Source organism: Myodes glareolus, chromosome 4 (genome assembly GCF_982192425.1).
Source record: "Myodes glareolus chromosome 4, mMyoGla1.1, whole genome shotgun sequence".
Lineage (NCBI taxonomy): Eukaryota > Metazoa > Chordata > Mammalia > Rodentia > Cricetidae > Myodes > Myodes glareolus.
The window spans coordinates 9,606,770-9,628,123 of NC_142029.1; the positions used below are offsets into that span (position 1 = coordinate 9,606,770).

The following is a 21,354-nucleotide window of genomic DNA, read 5'->3' on the forward strand; positions in this document are numbered from 1 at the left end:
TATGCTTAGCTTGGATAGATGTTTGTAAAGGAAAAGTGTGGGCTTCAAACCCCAAAACACAAACCAACCACGGACAGATCAGTGAAGCCCAGGCAAAGCCAGGAAAGGGGCAAGTCCTGCCCTGAGTGCATGAGGGGACAGCTCAAGTTTCTGTTTTGATCCTGTGAAGACAAATTTTCCATCCTGAAATGCAAGGGTGTTTGCTTGAGACCCGGTGACAAGGTGGCTTCCCATTGTTTACATGTCCAACACTTGTCTCCTCCCTCCAGCTCCCATATGCCTAGATTACAGGACAGAGCCACCAGGCGCTGAGAACTGAACTCTTAGCTTCCTCTACCAATGAAACCAGGTCAAGGACAGGAGGCCTCAGAAGCTCCAGGCTCGCTAGGAATTTCATGGGGTGTCTGAATCTGTCCTATTTATATGAATTTGGCAGCCGCTGTTAAAGCAGGTGCAGGCACCGAGCCCAAATCTGAGTGAACTGAGAGTCAACCTTTTAGCCTCTCTGGGCTGTCCACCGTTAAGTGACAGCTCTCCCTGCGCCGAGAGCGAATAGGTGATACCTCTGCAAGCCGGGTCGGTCCTGCTCCTTTCGGGCAGTGCAACACAGCAGCGGGAGCTCGGAGCTGGAGTCTTTACTCGATGACTTTGGCCTGCACGTGGCGCACCTAGAACTACGGTCCTGGAGCCCACAGGGAGGTGGACTACACATCCCAACATTCCTCGGGCAGGGGTGGGGCGACACGGGAGGCTGACCAGGCCACCAGGCTGGACCAGGCGTGCGCAGTGGTTCTTGGGAGTGGTGGGGCGGGTCCTCCCGGCTGTCAGCTGTGGCCCTAGGCGCCCAGGCAGGGTGGCGGTGGCCATTGGCGGAGAACAGGGCGGGGCGGGGTCGCCCGGAGCGGCTACACTAGGCCGATCCAGTGGAGGTGAGCAGTTGGCCTGGGAGGCACTGCGTGCAAGCAGCAATCCGGCTTGTTGCAACGATCTGGCTGGGCCCTGGGAAGCAGAGTGTGCAGCAGCGATCCGGCTTGGCCATGGCAGCAGCGCCTCTGAAAGTGTGCATCGTGGGCTCGGGGAACTGGTGAGCAGCGGCGGGTGGGCGGCGCGGGCTCCGCCTCCAGGAAGCCTCGGTTCCGGGCGGGCCAGGGCTGCTAGCCCGCTGTTTCAGCGTGGACACCAGGGCTCCTCGCGCAGGCAGAGAGGCGGGCCTGCGATCGCATGTCCCGGTTGGGCACTGCACGCCCAGAGGACACATCAAGGCACTAGCGCGCGAGGTGCCTGGCACGGGTGGCCGGGGTGGCAGCGCGTACCGTGCCTGCGGGCACCTGTCTGCGCCCTAGCAACTGTGCGCCTGCTGGCCACCTGCTTGCCACACCCGTGGATTTAGCAAAACACCCTCAGAGCGTTCTCCTTGGAGGAATTGGAGGAGGGTTCAGTCGTTCTTATTGCAGTTTGGAGGCACAAGAGGTTGAAAAGAGTTCTTACTACCTGGGGCAGGCGCTGTCCTTCAAGATAGGGCTCTCACCTCCTCTAGCAACTGGTTCCCGGTCATGCTAACTTCAGGGAGGGGTCTAGGTTCCCCCCCCCCCTTGGCCTCGCTGCTGGGACGTGAAGGTCCTGAGGGAAGGTGTTTGCAGAGCTTCTTTCTCCACTGGGCTGGATTTGACTTCGCTTACAAAGCGCTTGATGCTTTCAAGCTCTTCCAGTAGTTTCGATGCCTCAGTGATACTTGACACAGAAGTTGGGGGTCTTGGTGACAAGGAGTCAGAACATAGTGCTGGTGTGTTCCACGCTTTTCCCGCGGCCCAGGGGGGAAGGTGGAACATTTCCTAGTTCCTGTCCCCTTGTGTTTTCCTGTGGTCTGACTCAACACCACGGCTCCTACTTCTAGAAGCGGTACAGTGCAGGAGTCCTAGGGGCCATTTGACTGGTCTTAGTCACACTCTTTGAAGACTTGGCTCAGAAAGCAATGTTAGAAGAAACCTTACCTGACTGTCCGTTTCCGTTGAGACTGGGCGGGTGGCCTCTCCAAGGCTCCCATTGCTGACCTCTGCCCTTGCATTGGCCCCAGCTTTTACTTATCTATTTCCACTCTCCCCCAGTTCTTTACCTGGTGCCTGGTGTATGCTAAATAATGAATGTCTGAAAACTTTTTTTTTCTTTTGAGATAGGGTCTTATTGCAGCTCTGGCCTGAGACTTGCTGTGTGGACCAAGCTGGCCTCAATCCACAGACATCTGAGTGCTGGCATTAAAGAGTGCAAGTTCTAGCCTGCCCAGAGGAAGTTTTGTTGTTGTTGTTGTTGTTGTTGTTGTTTTTATGCTTGAGACTGAACCTAGTGCCTCTTGAATGCTAGTGAACGCTCTACCACAGAGGAAACTCCCTGCACCACCCCACTCCCGTTTAACATAAACAGAATACTGTTGCTAAAATACATCCACTCTGCTGCTGCTTGATCAAGCGCCAAGGCCTCTCTCTTCCTACCTCCAAGAAGCAGCTTTACTTCCAACCAGACTGCATGTGTGTTAGGGTTGTGGTAGCACTTACCTGGAATCCCAGCCTTTGGGGGTGGGGGTCAAACAGGGGAATCAGGAATTCAAAGTCATACTTTTATTTTTATTGTGATTTTTTTAGCTTTATTTTTATGTGTCTGAGTGTTTTGCCTGAAAATATGTAAGTGCACTAAATATGTGCCTGTTGCCTGCGGAGGTCAGAAGAGGTCATAGGATTTCCTGGAACTGAAGTTACAGACGGTTGGGAGCCACCATATGGGTGCTGGGAACTGACTTGGGTCCTCTACAAGAGCAGCAAGTACTAATGAGCCATCCCTTCATTCTCTTTTGGTTTTTTTGAGACAGGGTTTCTCTGTAGCTTTTGGAGCCTGTCCTGGAACTAGCTCTTGTAGCAGGGTCTTACTATGCAACCCTGGGTGGTTGGGACTTGTTCTGTAGACCAGGCTGGCCTTGAACTCAGAGATCTATCAGCCTCCGCCTCCAGAGTACTAGGTTTAAAGGGATGTGCCAGCTGACTATTTAAATTTTTAGTCTTTTGAGGCAGGGCTTCTTTATGTAACTCTGTCTTGCTACTCACTATGTAGACAGAGCTGACCTCAAATTCAAAAAACCTACCTACCTCTAACTGCAAGGGCTGGGATTAAAGGCATATCCCACCACAAGTGTGTTTGTGAGAGAAAGAAAATTCAGAGGACAACTTTTGGAAGTTCTTTTCTTCCGTAGATCTGGGGACTCAGCACAGGTCATCGGGCTTGCATGGCAAGCACGTTTACCTGCTGCCCCATCATGCACTTCTGTGTGCTGATCTGTGTCACATTAAATGGGACTCTTAGACATCCTCTGCAAGGCTTCACATGGACTTCAGCTTAGCTTCACCCCTATAAGTGGAGGCTGTTTGTTCGTCCCTGGCTTCCCAGACCCGAATAATCACACAGAAACTATATTAATTACAACAGTTTGGCCAACAGTTTAGGCGTGTTCCCAGCTAGCTCTTACATCTTAAATTAACCCACTTCTATTAATCAGTGTATCACCAGGAGGCTGTGGTCTACCCGTAAGGTTCTTTCTCCTTCAGCAACTACATGGCGTCTCTGCCTACTCTATCTCTTCCAGCCCAGCTATATTCTGCTCTACCATAGGTCAAAGCAGCTTCCTTATTAACCAATGGAAATAAAATATTCATAGCATACAGAGGGGAATCCCACAGCACACCACTTACAATACCAAGGTCACTCCAGAGAAATGTCAGCCGCCTTGCTGGCTCTGCTACTGGGCAAGCACCCACTGAGCACATTTTGTTGTTGATCTGAAACTGGGTCTCATTTAGCCCAGGTTGGCCTTGTCCTAAATGAGGATGATCTCCGTCCCCCTGGTGCTAGCCTCAGACACCTATTCCAGGCTAATTCCCTGTCCTCTCCACCTCCACAGAGGTCAGCCCTTTCTCCAGCTTGTCAGTTGCAGGCAGAAGTGGCCCAGCTCTGCCACGCTAGACCAAGCTCGAACAAGGATTGTGAAGGCAACCTTTCTGGCCCTTCAGGAAGGCTTGGCGGCTAGCCTGAAGCATCTTCATTCTGATGTACTTGCCTGTATTCTTGGTCCGATCTGGCTTTGGGGATGAGTAGAACTTGGCCTACGACACAGCAATTGAGAATTGTTCGGAAGGTTTGTGCTGGCTGCCTGCCTCCATGAAATACCAGATCAGACAGAAACAGCTGTTGGCTTCACGCCATCGCCCTGGGTACAGAATCACTTGGTCCTAGAGAGAGGATCCCCACTTCCTAAGAGCCTCCCAATTAGAGGAACTATGAACGGGAAGGGAGGGGCCAGAAAGGGGCAGAATGGCTCTTGTCTGTAATCCCTGCCCATGAGGGGCTGAGACATCAAGACCCTACAAATAGGAGGCTAACCTGGGCTACATAGCAAGTTCTAGACCAGTCAGAATATAGTGGAACCTCAAAAAATAAAGGGGTGAAGATGGAGTGTTCGACTCTGAGTTAGGATACTCTCCAGGGTTTGCCCCAATAGGTAGCATGCTCTTTGGGGTGCCCTGCTCTTAGGGTGCCCTGCTCTTTTCAGGAACAGGACATGGTCTCTACTATTAAGCAACTCAGGTATGAGATAAGTAAGGGCTTAGAAGATAAGATTCAAAGATACAAACTTTATGAACTGGAGTCTGGCACAAGCCTAGATGTTACATTTTAAATAGTATCCCCCCCATCACACACACCCCTTTTTTAAAAGGAAGGTTCTCCTATAGCCCAAGCTACCCTTGAATTCAATACAAAGGATGGCTTTGAACTATTTTTAATATATACTGTAGGCTTTTATCTGTATAACTTTAAAAGAAGTTGTATTCTTTTGTGAGGGTGTTTGGCCTATACGTATGTCTGTGTACCACATGTGTGCCTGGTGCCCTTGGAGGCCAGAGGCAGACATCAGATACTCTAGAACCGAAGTTACAATTGTGAGCCACCATGTAGATGCTGATAATCAAACCCAGGGCCTCTGGAAGGGTGGCAATATTTTTAACCTGAGTCATTTTTCCATCCCTGACTTTGAACTTCTGATCTTCCTACCTCAAACTCCCCAGCGCTAAGATTACAGGCAAGTCACACCATGTAGGGCTTTGGTTTTGGTTGCTTTGTTTTTAAGAGACAGGGACTCACTATGAAGACCAGGCTGGACTTGAACTCACAGAGATCTGCCTGCCTCTCTGCCTCCCCAGTGTTGTCATGTACAGCTGTGGCCCAAAGACTCCTTGACACCACGGTTGCCTCTGCAGTCAGTCTTGCTAGTCCTTCCTTAGGAAAGGGCAGATTTTTCCCGTGAAAGGACTTTAGCCTTTTACTCATTTTCAAGCCAGGAGCTGGACCTCTCTTCCCTCTCGGGTCCTCACCACAGGAATGTAAATGTTGCTTAAGCAATTAAGTATTTATGTAAATAGAGGTGTGGTCATGTAGAGCTAAGCTGTAGTGATAAGTCTTAGCCCAATTGCCACACACACACACACACACACACACACACACACACAAGCCAACTAAATAAACAAATGTAATAAAATGTATTAACCATCGCTAACAAAAACCAGCCTGGAGAAGATCACTCAGGCATAGTGTCAAATACAGACCCCAGGTCACTGCGGAACAGAACTCCAAAAGCACCCACCCTTCCCACGCAGGTAGGGTAGGGCAGTAAGTAATCTAAGGAGCGGGGGCGGGGACAGCTCCCTGGGGTCTCTATCTCAGTCCCCCGCTTGGCGGCAGGCCTCAACAAACTGCGTCTATAAATCCTTATTTAGAATATCATCTAAGGTACCTGCTGTCTGAGATTAGGGTTGTAATTGCAGATTGCAGGAGCTGGGGAAGAGAGTAGGGCGTCCCAGCCCTCAGTGTCAGCTGATAGGATTTACTCAGTTCACAGTCCTTGACCAAAGCTGTCGTGAAATCCCTTAACTGAGAACAGAGTCAGTCAGCAGTGTGGTTCAGTTGGGTGTAGTGACTCAAGCTTTTAATCCCAGCTGTACCAGGTGTTTTCTTTGGGCCACCAATCAGCTCCCAGATCACGACAAGGTCACTTATCAGTTCTGAATACCTTAGGCGTGTTTCTGCATAACTCTTTTAACTTAAACCTGTTTCTCTTTATCTACCTTCTTCCTGTATATCTTACTTTCACTGCCTCTCGTGTCTGCTGGCTGACCTCTGTCTGACTTCTCCTCCTTCCTCTCTTCTCTTGAGCCTAGATTTCTCCTCCTACTTACTCTCTCTGCTTGCCAGCCCCACCTATCCTTCTCCTGCCAAGCTATTGGCCATTCAGCTCTCTATAGACCAACCAGGTGCCTTAAGCAGGTAAGGTGAAACAAACGCAACACATCTTTTAATAATTAAACAAATGCAGCAGCAACAAAAGTAGCAGCACATCTTTACATAGTTACCGTAATATTCCACAGCATAAACAAATGTAACACATTCTTGCCTAGTGAAAATAATATTCCACAACACCCAACAACTGGTGAGGCTGAGGCGGAAAGATCAACAAGAATTGGCGGTAGATTGGTCCACACAGTGCCTTCTAGAGTGACCAGGACTAAAATGTCTACCCTGGATGACCTTGGACTCATAGATCTGCTTGCCTTTGCTTCCTGTTACTCAGACTAGAGGCATGCACCAGACACGTTTTGTTTTCTTTTTGAAACAATGTTCTGTAGTCCAGGCTTGCCTTGTATCACAATATAGCCCAGACTGAATTTGAACTCTTGGCATTCTCCCTACCTAAATCTCTCAAATGACGCAACTAAATATCTTACTATTATTTGTCTTCCTTTTCTTTCTTTTTTTTTTTAAAGACAGACTTTCTCTGTGTAACAACTCTGGCTGTCCTAGAACTGTTTTTGATCCCAGGTTGGCCTCAGAAATCACAGATCTGCCTGCCTCTGCCTCCTGAGTGCTGGGAGATTGAAGGTGTGCACCACTGTCTGGCTCCTCCTCCCCTTCTACTTCCTCACTTTTTGCTGTGTTGGTAGTGAGCTCAGGTTCTTGCATGTGGTAAGAAAATGTTCTGTGTTTTATTGCTGTGATATCCTCCCCCCCTTGATATTTTGAGACTGGGTCTCACTATATAGCCCAAGATGGCCTTGAACTGCCTCTATAGAATGATCTTGAACTCTTGATCTGTTGTCTGGGGTTTCTGTCCTGCCCAGTTCCCGCAATCATTATGCCCCAAAGAAATCACACAGAGGTCTACATTAGCTATAAACTGATTGGTCCATTAGCCTAGGCTTCTTATTAACTCTCATAACTTATATTAGCCCATTATTCTTATCTATGTTAGCCACATGGCTCAGTACCTTTTTCAGCGAGGCAGTCACATCTTGCTTCTTCAGTGGATGGATCAGGACTGTGGACCAAGCTTTCCTCTTCCCAGAATTATCCTGTTCTCATTGACCTGCCTCTACTTCCTGCCTGGCTACTGGCCAATCAACATTTATGTAAAACATAATTGACAGAATATAGACAATTGTCCTGCACCATTGGTCCTCCAGCCTCTGCCTCCCAAGTGCTGGGATTACAAATGAATATGTTATCTCTCTCTCTCTCTCTCTCTCTCTCTCTCTCTCTCTCTCTTTCTGTGTGTGTGTGTGTGTGTGTGTGTGTGTGTGTGTCTGTCCGTCCTTGGTTGTCTTCCTCAAGACAATGTTCAACGTTGCTATTTTTAGTTACAAATTTTATACTTTAATATTTTTTGAGAATTTCACACGAGCCCTATATTTACATCATTTCTACCTCCCCTCTCCTCTCTCCAACTCCTTCCGTCCTCCTTTCTCCTTCTCAACTTCATGACCTCATTCTTTAACTTGTTACATACACGAGTATATAAATACAACTGGCTGAATCCACTTAGCGTCACTCTTATATGTGCATAGAGGACTGATCCTCCCTCCCTTAGTGGCCATTAATTGCCCAGGTGAGACCTTGTGAGAGGTCCCTATCCATTTTAGGATGTCAGCTGGTATTGTCATTGTGCAGGCCCTGTTTATGTGACCATACAGTTAATGTTAAAAATGTTTCTACCTTTACCTATTTAGTGTGTGGGCATGTGTGTGTTCACCACAGCGTGTGAACATACACATCAAGGGACAACTTGTGGGACTCAATTCTCTCCTTCTACCTTGTGGATTCTGGGGATCCAACTCAGCCTTGACAGCAAGTGCCTTCACCTACTGAACTATCTCGATGGCTCCTGTTTCCCTTCGTGTTGTTTGTTGCTTTGTCATTAGCCTGGAGCTCACCAAGCAGACCCAGGCTGGCTGGCCAGCAAATCCCAGGAATCCACCTGCCTCCACCTCCCCTGCTTGGATTACAAGCATGCACCACCATACCCAGCTCTTTTGTGTGAGTTCAGGGGTTCAAACTCAGGTCCTTGTTTTCCAAACTAAACACTCTAACAGACTGAGCCATTGCTCCAGACTGGTTTGCTTGCTTTTTAAGTGTTGGGTTTTGTTGTTGATTTTTGTGTTTCAGCAGGCGGCACATTATAGCGCAGACTGGCTCTGGTCTTCCAGCCTCTTCTCCCTAGTGCTGGGATTACAGCCATGCTACACTGTGTTCCCCTTCACAGACCCAGGCCTTCCTGGGTTCACGCTAGACCTGCATCCCACCAGCCTAGCTGTCTCCCGTACCCTTGGTTTATAACTAACCAGCATCAATTAGCACCATGCCTGGGAGCTCAGCAAACAAGGGGGAACAAGTGTTGCTTGCATGTAATGTCAGTGGAGTGAGGAACTGGGCCCCCATTTCCCCTGCTTACGTACCAGCCTCCTCCAAGCTTGAGAAATGCTGTTCCAGGCAGTAGAGCAGCTTCTGCTTCTTACCATCTGGCTGCTTCTACCTGATTTTTCCCAGTGCTAGAAGAAGGAAGCGGTTTGCTACAGGGGCTACAGGCAACAAAACCAAAGAACATGCGTCTTCAAGAACTCTGCCTAGCAGCTGGAACACTGGCCGCATGTACAGCAATGTCCTGCTCTGTCCTACAGACCTAGCCACCTTCACCTAAGATTAAAGGGAACCTCTTAAGTCATGGGGTCTCTCTCTCTCTCTCTCTCTCTCTCTCTCTATCTCTCTCTCTCTCTCTCTCTGTTTGTTTTTCAAGACATGGTTTCTCGGTGCAACCCTGGCTGTCCTGGAACTAGCTCTGTAGACCAGGCTATCCTCAAACTCAGAGATCAGTCTGCCTTTACCTCCTGAGTGTTGGGATTAAAGGCGTGCGCCACCACCGCCTGGCTTCTCCTCCTCCTTTCCTTTTTGTGTGTTGTATTTGTGTTCTCATGTGTGTGCATGTGGAAGCCTGAAGCCTGGTATCAGATGTCGTCTCTCATCTCGGGATCTCCATGCCTAAGCCCCGAGCTCACGCTTTCTAGTTTAGCTAGCTACACAACTTGCCCTGGGATCCCCGGTCCCTGCCTCTCCTGAACTGGTATGTCAAGTGGTCCCCTCACCTTCCTGGCTTTGTGGGGTCTGGAGATTTGAACTGCAGTCTTCACACTTGTGTGGCAAGTTGTTCATCCAAGAGCCGTCTCTCCAGCGATTGATGGTGCAGCATGGGAGCTGGCTTCATTGTTCTCTTACCAGGATGTGCTGTCTGCTGAGAGTCTGTAAATAGAAGATGAGGGCTTGTCTGGTGTGCAGGAAACCTTGGGCACAAACCCTGTGCCACTCAGTTGGCAGAGGGCTTGTCTAGTGTGCAGGAAGTCCTGGGCACAAACCTATGATCCTAGCTCTGGGGAGGTGAAGACAGACTCTGGCCCTCAGTTACAAATGGAGTTAGAGACCAGCCTGGATCACGTGATACTCTGTTGCAGCTGGGAAATGGGGGTGGGGGTGGGAGGCCGACTAGAGGCTTAGCAGGTAAAGGAACTTGCTCCCCAGAAAACCAGTTTGTGCGGTGCTGGAGATGGAATCCAGGGCATCGCATTGCATCCCCAGCCACGTGCCGCCTTTTGTTTAAGGGGCCATCCCACGGTGAGCACCGTCCTCTGCCGTCACCTGAAGCCCTGGCATCTTCCTCCTGTCCTTTAAGTGAAATGCTCACGTTGATTTTTTTCCCTGACTCTGTGGTTCCCTCTTTTGGGTTTAAACTTGGAAAGCTTCTCTACCCAGAGATCAAATAAACATTGCACCAAGTCGAATCTATTCTTAAAATCTTTTGCTGAGCATGTGTGTACCTATGGCACTTGATTGTATTTCAAAAACCCTTTAGCTGCAGAGAATCTCACGCGGTGTCGACCGTGGTTCTGCCTGGGTGGCGGGATGGGATTATTCCTAGCACTTTGGCTTCTTTCATGTATTGCTCTTAGGACTGAAGACTAGATGTTATTTAATAGAAAATTCGCCAACGTCCTTGATTGCTTGGTGAACGGCACAGCTCAGAACAGGCATGGGAGGGATGGAGCTCAGGTGGCGGACATTATGGCTACCCGCTCATTCTCCCCGGACCCCTCTCCTTCTGGGTGAAAGGAGAGAGCAGGGGCTAGGGGATGGCTCGGTTGGTATAAGTGCTTACCACGCAAGCACAAGGACCTAAGTTATGTCCCCAGAGCCCATTAGTAAATTCAGCATGTGACAGAATTCCCTTTATTTATTTACTTTACAAAATTTTAAATTGCATTAATTTTTTGTTTGTTTTTTTGTTTTTTGAGACAGGGTTTCTCTGTAGCTTTGTAGCCTGTCCTGGAGCTAGCTCTTGTAGACCAGATTGGCCTCGAACTCACAGAGATCCATCTGCCTCTGCCTCCCGAGTGCTGGGATTAAAGGCACTGCATTAAAAAAAAATTGTAACTTTATTTTATGTGTATTTTATGTGTATGGTGTTGTGCCTGCATGTATGTCTGTGTACAATATACATACACTATTCAAGTAGGCCAGATCTCTGGAGTTGGAGACACAGACAGTTGTGAGCTCCATGTGAGTACGGGAAATTGAACCTGGTCTTCTGGAAGAGCAGCCAGGGCTCTTGGCCAGTTCAGTCCTTAAATAATTTACCTCCTTCCTTCCTTCCTCCCTTCCTTCCCTCCAACAGGAAAGGGCTCATGGGAAACAGATCTGGGCTTGCACTCCTGCCTCTTGGTGCTCACGGGGTCCTCTTGGTTCACATCTGTACTCTCTGGGCCTCCATTTTCTCATCTGTGAAGTGGGGACAGTGAGTCTCTCCTATGGTATAAAGACTGAGATCTGATCAGAGGTCCACTGTTCTGCTGACTGATTTTCATAGTTATCCTACCTCTGGGTGTTTTCCCCGCAAGCATGTCTGTGCCATGTATGTGCCTGGTACAGTCGAAATCAGAAGAGGGGATCACAGATTCCCTGCAACTGAAGTCACACATGATTAGGAGTCACCATCTGGGTGCTGGACTTGACCCTGGGTCTTCTGCAAAAGTAGCCAGTGCTCTTAACCACTGAGCCGTGTCTCCGGCTCCCAAGTATTTATCTGGTTGGTTGGGTTACTTTGTATAGCATTGATTTGGGTTTTGTTGTTTTCAGAAAGGGTCTCATAGCCGGGCAGTGGTGGCACGCACCTTGATCCCAGCAGAGGCAGGTGGATCTCTGAGTTTGAGGCCAGCCTGGTCTACAAAGTTCCAGGACAGCCAGAACTACACAGAGAAATCCTGCCTTGAAAAACCTAAGGGGGAAAAAAAAGGAAAGAAAAGAAAAGAAAAAATGTGTAGCCCTGGCTGGCCTAGGCCTCACATTCATAGAGTCCTCCTGCCTCTGTCTCAGATTTGTTTAAGAAGTCTCTGGCAGCTCAGGCTAACCTTCAACTCCCTAGGCAACGGACCTTCAGCACCTGATTTCCCCCTAGTTCCATCCCCAGTGCTGGAATCAGAGATTTCACTGAGTTGGCGGAGTGGGTGTGCGTTCTGAGGCCTGAGGCTGAACATAGTTCTTGCTTGGGTCGGGAGGTGGGGTCCCTGCTTCTGAGTAAAGACTCTGATTGGTCTTGGCTCCCGGACTTTCCTGAAGTGGCGCAGCTTCTTCCCAGGTGAGGTCTATCTGGCGCCTCCCCCAAGGCAAGGTCCACGGAACTCTGCCCACCTACCGCCTTGTCTCTGTCTCTCACCGGCAGCACTGCTTGCACACTTGCACACAGGCGTGCCCTCACACTCATGTGAGCACACCATCATAAAATTCAGAATTCCTCGGGATTTTAGAGTGTTCCTCACCACCTTTGCCTGCTTGATTTTTTGAGATGGGGTCTCAATCTGTCACCCAGGTTGGCTTGGAACCCACTGTGTATGAGTGACAGGCATCCTTCTGGCTCAGCCTCCTCAGTGCTGAAGTTACGGGAAGGAACGAAGTATCGCATCTATTTTCTTTATCATTGTCTTACACCGAGCCCACACCAGGAAAGTCCTCTAGGCAGCAGTTTCTCATTTCAGGTGCCACAGACAGAAGCCACTAGGCACAGCTGAGGTCAGGTGCCCGTCACAACTTAACACAGGGCACACTAGCCAGGCCCAGCAGAGTTCTCTGTCCTACCTGGTCCCTCTATGTTAGCCACACCACTCACAGCCGTTCAGTCCCAAAGAAAACACACAGAGGTCTACATTAATCATAATCTGATTGAACTATTAGCTCAGGTTTATTATTAACTAATAACTTATATTAGCCCATAATTTTTGTCTGTGTTAGCCACATGGCTTGGTACCTTTTTCAGCGAGGCACTCATATCTTGCTTGCTCTGTGTCTGGGTGACGACTGCAGACTGAAACTTCCCTCTTCCCAGATTTCTCATGTTCTCGCCCTACTTCCTGCCTGGTCACCCTGTCTATACTTCCTGCCTGGTTACTGGCCAATCAGTGTTTTATTAAACAAGTACAAGAATAAAATCTTTACAGGGTAAAACCATTGTCCCACAGCATGGGGCCACCTGAGGACTGTGGTAACTCCTTAGAATTTTAGAATTCTATCACTCACTAAATATCAAAGCAGAGGAAGGGACTTTGGGGACCAGAGGCCATCCGGAGGTGTGGAGCGATGGGGTCTCACCCTATGGCCTGTTTCCTTTCGTGGAGGCGTCTCCTTTCTCACACAGGTGGCTCTGCTGTGGTTTAATAGGATACAGTTAATTCCACAGTGGCTACATTTTAATCTCCTTGATTGATCTGAGCTATAGCTAAGCCTCCTTACAGGCGCCAAACCCTCTCTTGTACCTTTTCACGTTTTCCCCAGAATTTCTGTCCTACCTGTGACGCTGCGCCAAGACACGTGGGTTCTTAGTAGATTCGAGGAGTGTTTTTTTGTTGTTGTTGTTGTTTGTTTTTGTTTTGTTTTGTTTTGTTTTGTTTTTGAGACAGGGTCTTCTGTCTCCCAGGCTGCCCTCAGCTCTCTTTGTAGCTAAGGCTGACCCTGAAATTCCTCTCTTTCTAACTCAACCCTCTAAGTGCTGAGGTGACGGGCTTGTGCCACCTGCCTGGTTTACGTAGAGCTGGGGATTGAACCCAGGGTTTTGTGCACGCTAGTCAGACACTGTACTGACTGAGCTACGCCTCAGGCTTCTGGTTTATTTTTGAACTTTGTACCAAATGCTGGCATTTCCCTGATAACAGGACGGGTTGTAGTAGGGCGAGGGGTGGGGTTGTATGAGAAAATTGAATCCGCACACACACCACTCCACCTTGAGCTGACGCATGAAATCTGAGGATCAAAACACCAGACATCTGCATCTCAGTCAAATGTTTTTTTTCTCTTCTCCAGTGAGTTTATATTTTTTTCCCTCTTCTGTCTCATTGCAGGGGATCAGCTGTTGCAAAAATCATTGGAAATAATGTAAAGAACCTGCAGAAGTTTGCCTCCACGGTCAAGATGTGGGTGTTTGAGGAAACCGTTAACGGGAGGAAGCTGACAGACATCATCAACAATGACCACGAAAATGTGAAATATCTCCCTGGACACAAGCTGCCAGAAAACGTGGTAAGACCTGGTAGGGGTGGGGGGCACATTTGGTTCACTCCCCAGGTTGTGACACTCTGAGTCACTAGGACCTGGGAGAGGCAAAGCAGCCTTCCGTTTCCCCCGTGTCTCAGCTGTCACTTGATTGGCTCTGCTTGTCTTGGATTCTGGTTGGTTTGCTCTTTGAGACAGGGCCTGCATTTCTTCTGTGGAAATGTGTGTGTGCTCTGTGCCCGTGTGTGCATCAGGTTCAGAAGAGGGCATTGGATCCCCTGGAGCTGGAGTGACAGAGGCTATGAAGGACCTGATATCGGTGCTAGGATATAGCAGCAAGTTCTCTTAACCACCTAGCTACCCCTCCCAGTCCCTTTACAAGGACAACAACTGTGTGGGATTAGAGCCCTTCCCAGTGATCATTTTATTAGTGAATTAACATGCTTTTTGAAGTTTTAGGCTCCTCCCCACCCCAAGACTTGCATGCACGTAGCCCAGGCTGGCCTCATGCACCTATGACACTGAACTTGTGGTCTTCCTGCTTTCACCAGCTAAGTACTAACACTACAGCTTCAGGTCACGCCGTGGTGAGGATCAAACCCAGGACGTCACACCTGCTCCCTGGGGCAGGGGAGTTGGGAGACTGAGAGAGGGTCTATACAGTCCAGGCTGGCTCCTTCCCCTCTGTGGGTCAGGCACCTCACTGTCATGCCCCTTTCCTGTGCCAGCCACCGAAGAACTTGCCCCCTTCACCTGTCCTGTGCCTGTAACTCTGGCTTCCTGCTTTTGACTTTCTAGATACTCAGGGTACTACCATGGTGCTGTTCTTTTTTGTTTTCAGACATGAGTTCCCTAGGTTGCCCAGGCAGGCCTTGAACTTGCGATCCTCCTGCCTAACTCCCCTGAGTAGCTGAGATTATAAATCTGTGCCCTGGGGGCAGGTAGCTTAATAGTAGGGAATATGAATCTGCTGGGTGACTAGGAGCCTGTGCACTGCAGGAATGGAAGAAGCACCGTTCATCAAATAAGATAGTCGGGCATCCTCGCTGCTCACCTCCCTCCCCAGGCAGAGCGTAGATAGGGCAAAGGCCCACACTCAGGACTCTATTAATGTCCTGCAGTTGTATCCAAATGAACATTTGCTCTCTGGAGTGGACATTTATGTGACCCTATTCTTGAAAGTGCTCCTTGGAACCATCTGTACTCAGGATTGGTACCTTAAAGTCAGAACACATGCATGGCCGTCTCTCCCCTCTAGACCCCCTCTCCCATGGCTTCTGTACCTATCCCAGGCTCATTTTTAAGCACTGTCTCCTTATGAATTGAGAAGAAAGTGCATACACAGGATTGCCAGCTCTTTTTTTTAACTGATTATTTTAACTAATTTTCTCCCCCCTTCTTTCTTCCTCTCTTTCTTCCTTCCTTCCTTCCTTTCTTTCTTTTCCTGAAGGTTTCTGTGTTTAACAGCCTAGGCTGTCCTGGAATTTGTTCTATAGACCAGGTTGACTTTGAACTCACAGAGATTTGCCTTTCTCTGCCTCCCAAGAGCTGGGACTAAAAGTGTATGCCACCACCACCTGGCTATAATTTTCCTTTGAACTAAACATTTTAAAAAAGGTTTTATATTTTAAAGAAAAGATTTTATGTGTATGGATGTTTTGCCTGCATGTATGTCTGTGTACCACATGCATGCCTGATGCCCATGGAGGTCAGAAGAGGGTGCGGGACCCATTGGAACTGGAATTATAGATGGCTGTGAGCCACCATCTGGGTGCTGAGAATTGAACCCTGGTCCTCTGCAGGAGCAGCAGAAACTGCTGAGCCATCTCTCTGGCACCCCTTGACACTAGGTCCCATGTATTCAAATTTGGTACATAGCTGAGGACAATTCAGCTCCTGATCTTCCTGCCTCCACCTCCCCAGCCCACCACCCCAGGCTTATGTGGTACTGGGGATCAAGCTCAGGGTCTCACGAGTCCTGAGAAGGCTCTCTGCTAACGGAGCTCCATTGCCAGCCCAGCACTGCTATGTATGTCTGTCAGTGAGGCTAGGACTTCAGGGTCCAAGTCTACCTTGCATAGACCCAACCCACCACACACTTGCTCTGCCTGAGGGCCCCGCTCGGGAACCTTCTGTGACAGTGACTGCCCATTTTTGACTTACCGTTTTCACCACTGGCTCACTAAAAGCTGGCTGGTCTGAGTGTGTGATTTCCCTAGACCTAAATAGAGAGAACGCTTGTTATTTCCTGTCACTGAAGAGCAGCGGTCGATCTGGCTTCATTGCTCTCCACCGGGAACTCGTGTTTGGAGCTCGGCCAGGTGAAGGCTTTGGCACGCCAGCTTCAGCTGCCCCGGTGTGACATGGGAGCTACTGATCACAGTACCCTCGGGGGTTGCTTTTCATTGTCTCTCTCATCTCTGTCTGCTGAACTCTGCAAGTTTTTAAAAAAGCATTGTTCTCGTGAAGATTAAAGTCTGTAAGTCTGTACACATCAGTGGGGTTTTGGTTGGATTTGGTTTTTGACCTTTTGGCCTTATATAGCCCAGGCTAGCCTCAAACTTGCTACGTGGCCAAAGATAACTTCGGACTCCTGATCCTTCTGCCTTAGCATTTTGGTATCCAGGATTAAAGAGAGGCTGAGGGAGGAGGATGGCCCAGGATACATGGTGACTCCAGGGCTGTCTTGACAATAAAGGATGACCCTGTCTCAGAAAACAACAATAAGAACAATAGAGCAGCCATCTGCACCCTAGCCTGGTGACTTGAATCTGATGCCCAGTACTTCCACAGAGAAGGAGAGACCTGAGTTGTCCTCTGACCTCCACATGCATGCTACAACATGTACGTACACACACACACACACACACACACACACCAATAAATAAATAAATAAATAAATAAAGATGTAGTTTTTAAGCAACACTTAATTAAAGGGCCATATCAGGGTCCTTTTCCTAGGAAGAATGGGGTGGAGGCAGCAGAGCCTCATGGCCGTGCGCATTTTGAAGGGGCGAGGGGAGGGACTGACTGGCCTTCTGCGGAGTTACCTGTCTCCACCTTTGTCGCAGGTTGCTGTCCCGAATCTCAGCGAGGCCGTGCAGGATGCAGACCTGCTGGTGTTTGTCATCCCCCACCAGTTCATTCACAAGATCTGCGATGAGATCACGGGCAGGGTGCCCAAGAAGGCCCTGGGCATCACGCTCATCAAGGTAACCACACGTGAAGAGCAGGCGGGAGCCAGGTCCCTGAACCCTGGTTCCCCCAGAGTTCACTCCCTCTTTCCTGTGCTTGCGAAGGTCTGTCGGGCACCTGTCTCATCGGTCATGACAAACACCTGACAGGAAGCAGCGTCAGCAGGGAGAGGTTTATTCACGCCCACTATCTGAAGCACGCTGGTCCATTATGGGCAGGGAGTCAAGGCAGGCGTGACTGTGGGCAGCTGGGTGGGGGCAGCAGCAGAAGGTGGCCTTCAGTTCACGTCTGGAGAAATGCCGAATTCCTTTCAGCACCTTCTGGCAGCCTGAGGTTTTTGTTTTGTTTAATCTGTTTTGTGATGCTGGAACCTGTCACCTTGTGCGTGCCAGGCAAGCACTGAACCATAGCCCCAGCCCTCCTTTTCCTGTCTCATTCAGTCTGGGAGCCTGGCCCAGGAGATGGCGCCACCATTCTCAGGACAGGTCTTTCTCGCTTAGTTAATCTTACATTACCAATGACTAGTCCAGTCAAGGTGAGTTAGCCATCCACGCTGGGTGAGATGGCTTGGTGGGTAAAGGTACTTGCTGTGAATCTTGACCTGAGTTTGATCCCAGTATCATAGCAGGAAAGGTATTATTTTTATTGATCGTTGGATTTTATTGACTTTTCATCTTCAACTAAAAAGCTCCTTCCATTCATTTAATTTGCTTTCCTAGGCATTCTCCCCCTCCCCCCAGACACAGTGTGTTACTGTTCTAGCTGCCCTGGAACTAGCTCTTGTAGACCACGCTGGCCTCAAATTCACAGAGGCCTGCCTTTACCTCCTAAGTGCTGGGATTAAAGGCATGTGCCACCACTGCCTGGCTCCCAGGTATTCTTATATGTGTGTGCGTACACACAACACACACAAACACAGACACACAATATCTATCTATAGATAGATAGATAGGTAAATAGATATGTAAATTTTTTCTTCATATAGACTTCTTAAAACAAGTCCGCAAACTTCATCAAAAAGCAAGTGGTAAACTCTTCATTTGGAATACCATGAATCAGGGAACAGAGACGAGCCAGCATCATATACGCACCTATGTGTGTAAGTTTCTAACTAACATAGTCATACAGCACAGACGGATACTGCAGTGCTATTGATCAGCTAAGAGGACAGTTACATATAAAATGATCAAGAAAATTGACAGGTGGACTGAAAAGGGGGCTCAGTGGTTAAGAGCACTCACTGCTCCAGCGGAGGGCTGAAGTTTTGTTGTTAGACCCACCTAGAGGCACCTGTCTCTAACTCCAATTCCAGGGGGACCTGATGCCCTCTGCTGCCTTCGTAGGAACTGCACCCACAGCAGACATACACACAGCCAAAATGCTTATGCACTATAAAAATTAATTAGGTAAAAGAAAATTGAGTGATGTATGGACAGTATACAGGACGGCTGTTCTGTCAGCTGGGAGAAGGGCAGAAGAAGAGGAGGAACCTGGGGAGAGGACCCCCCCACCCTGCCTGTTATGGAAGGAGCCAATGAAGGAGCTAGCCAAAATTTATTAATTACGTGTGTGTCTAAGTATGGGTATGTACACATGAGTGAAGGTGCCTTTGCAGGCAGAGGCATCAGATCCCCTGGAGCTGGAACCAAGTGCAGATCTATCTCCCCCACCTTAGAGAAAAGAATCTTTATGTCACAGCGACTGGGCCTGCTGGTGTGGCACCAGCTTGTAATAGGCTCCATTCTTTGTGCAGCCAGAGCCAGATGACAGTGCGGTGTCCTTGTCACAGGGGTTGCCCACTATTCCCTTGTTGGTGATGGGTGGGACTAAACTGGGGTCTGTCTTGGTGCCTGAAGTGACTTTGGGGGTAGTGAACGCTATGGGTCCAGTCCCTTCTGTATAGCAACCATGATCTCCCTTGCCGTCCCAATAGCCTGCTCGTCAGGAGCCCTGGAAGGTGCCACTGGGCCTGTGTGCTCTCAGGTCAGAGCTCCTGTTCTTCAAAGTAACCTTAACTCCCTCGGAGGGGTCTCTGCAAACACTGTGGCCAGCAGAGTGTCAATTCTCCAGAGATAAGAAGACAGTCTGGTTCGCATGATTCAAATGGTGGTGGGTCACACTTTGAGAGTCATTTATCTGAGGCATGTTTAAGCACAGCACAATTTGGTGAAACAATTCCTGGTGATAATTAACTCAATCCCGTGTACACAGTAAAGCCTAAGACGTGACTGCACCAAAGCTCCGTGTAAAGACACGTGACATTTTCCGCAAAGATGGACTCGAGAGACTGACTGAGAAAAACACACGATAAGGCCTGGGGGAGACTCTGATGTGGTCTCACCACACAGACAGTCAAGTCAGCAGGCTATTAACCATGTCTGTTCCCAGCCCTCTGGACAGGAGACAGGTTATAGCCTCGCTTTGATGAGCCAACCCCATGTGTTCTCACTTCTGGTTCCCCAGGTGCTCACCTGTGCCTCCCACACCATCTTACACAAAGCTATCCTTTCCTGTGTGTCTGATAGAGACAGAGTCTCGCTGACTCCCAACTTTCTATGCGGCCAAGGCTGGCCTTGAACTCACAGCCGTCTCCTGCCTCAGCTGGATTACAGGTGCGAGTCCCCATGCTCAGCTAAGACGACTTACAAAACAAGCGTCTCTCTAGCCTCTTTGATTCACAGTCCCCCTGACTTCTCTGCATCCTTCCAGGGCATAGATGAGGGCCCCGAAGGGCTGAAGCTCATCTCCGACATCATCAGAGAGAAGATGGGCATTGACATCAGCGTGCTGATGGGGGCCAACATCGCCAGTGAGGTGGCCGCGGAGAAGTTTTGTGAGACTACCATCGGTGAGGCCCAAGCCGTACTGGGGGTTAGCCTGCGCTACTTGCCCCCTCCCCCAGCCCCTGCTTGGTTCTTCCTCTCTTCCCTGCTTTGGAGCTGGAGGTTCAGGGCCTCATATGTGCTACACACATGCTCTACCTATGAACTCAAGCCTGTAATTCCAGTATTCTAATAGGTGGAGGCAGGAAGATTAGGATTTCAAGGCCCGCCTCGGCTACCTGGTGAATTTGAGGCCAACTCAGGCTACCTGCTGTGACCCTGTCTCAGAGTAGAAAGCAGGGAAGAGGGTGCTGGGGAGATGGGTCAGTCGGTAAAGTGTCTGCTACAGGAGACCTGAGTTCAGATCCTTAGAGGAAAAACAAAACAAAACAAAAAACAAACAAACAAACAAACAAACAAAACAGGCTCAGAATCAGGTGTCTGTAATCCCAGTCTGGGAGGCTGGAAGATCCCAAGGATTTTCTGGGATCCTAGCCAGTCACCGAGCTCCAGGATCCACGAAAGACCCTAGTTGTATAAAAGCTGGGGCAGGGGCCGAAGAGATGGCTCAGCACTTATTGCTCTTATAGAAGAGCCAGGCTAAGTCCCCAGCATCTACATGGAGGCTCAGAAATGCCTGCAACTTCAGTTCCAGGGGATCCAGTGCTCTCTCTGGCCTCCATGGGCACCAGGCATACATATGGTGCACATACAGACGTGTAGGCAAAACACCCACACACGTTCCCAAATAAAGCAAATAAATATAAAAACGAGGTGACAGGTTATTGAGGAAGATACTGAGAATTGACGTCTGGCCTCCATACCTTTACAGATTTATTTTTATCTATATGTCTGGGGAAGGGTGGTATACACGCAATACAGCTGTTTCCAGAAGCCAGAGGTGCGGGATACCCCGGAGCTGGATTTAGGGGCAGCTGTAAACCACGGGACATGAGTGCTGGGCATTGAACTCAGGTCCTCGTAGGTGCCCAATCACTGAGCCCCCACTTCTGCTCACTTCATTATTTGACGGTGCTGGGCCTTGGGCACGCTACAGCTCTACCACTGAGCTCCGTCATCTCCAGCCTCCGGTCTCTGGATGGATGACTTTAAGGACCAGCAGATGTTTAACTGTAGAGCCAGGAGTCTCAGCTCACTTGGGAATTCTACTGAGGAGACGGAAATGCTGTCATAGTGTGTGCTGCCCCCTTGTGGAGAACATGCCTTTCATTCTCCCTGTTTTACAAAACCAGTGTGCTTTTTTAAAGCAAACAGGATTCCATACTTATTCACAGAAGTCCTGCAAGGGCCACACACCCTAGATATATAACATTGTTCCTGACATCATGTGATCTGAAAAATAATATGGAATAGGGGGAGGACTGCC

The 21,354-nt window shown here is 49.1% G+C and overlaps 1 protein-coding gene across 1 annotated transcript in view; it reads left to right on the forward strand.

Moving 5' to 3' along the window:
- The first annotated feature begins 837 nt into the window (after nucleotides 1-837).
- Nucleotides 838-21,354, forward strand: part of Gpd1l (glycerol-3-phosphate dehydrogenase 1 like) — a 38,083-nt gene continuing 17,566 nt past the window's right edge. Inside the window, exons 1-4 of the mRNA XM_087905186.1 lie at nucleotides 838-1,084; nucleotides 13,800-13,977; nucleotides 17,022-17,162; nucleotides 19,855-19,993. Of these exons, the coding sequence (XP_087761312.1) occupies nucleotides 1,038-1,084; nucleotides 13,800-13,977; nucleotides 17,022-17,162; nucleotides 19,855-19,993 (505 nt within the window). The 5' untranslated portion in view covers nucleotides 838-1,037. The remainder of the gene's footprint in view (nucleotides 1,085-13,799; nucleotides 13,978-17,021; nucleotides 17,163-19,854; nucleotides 19,994-21,354) is intronic.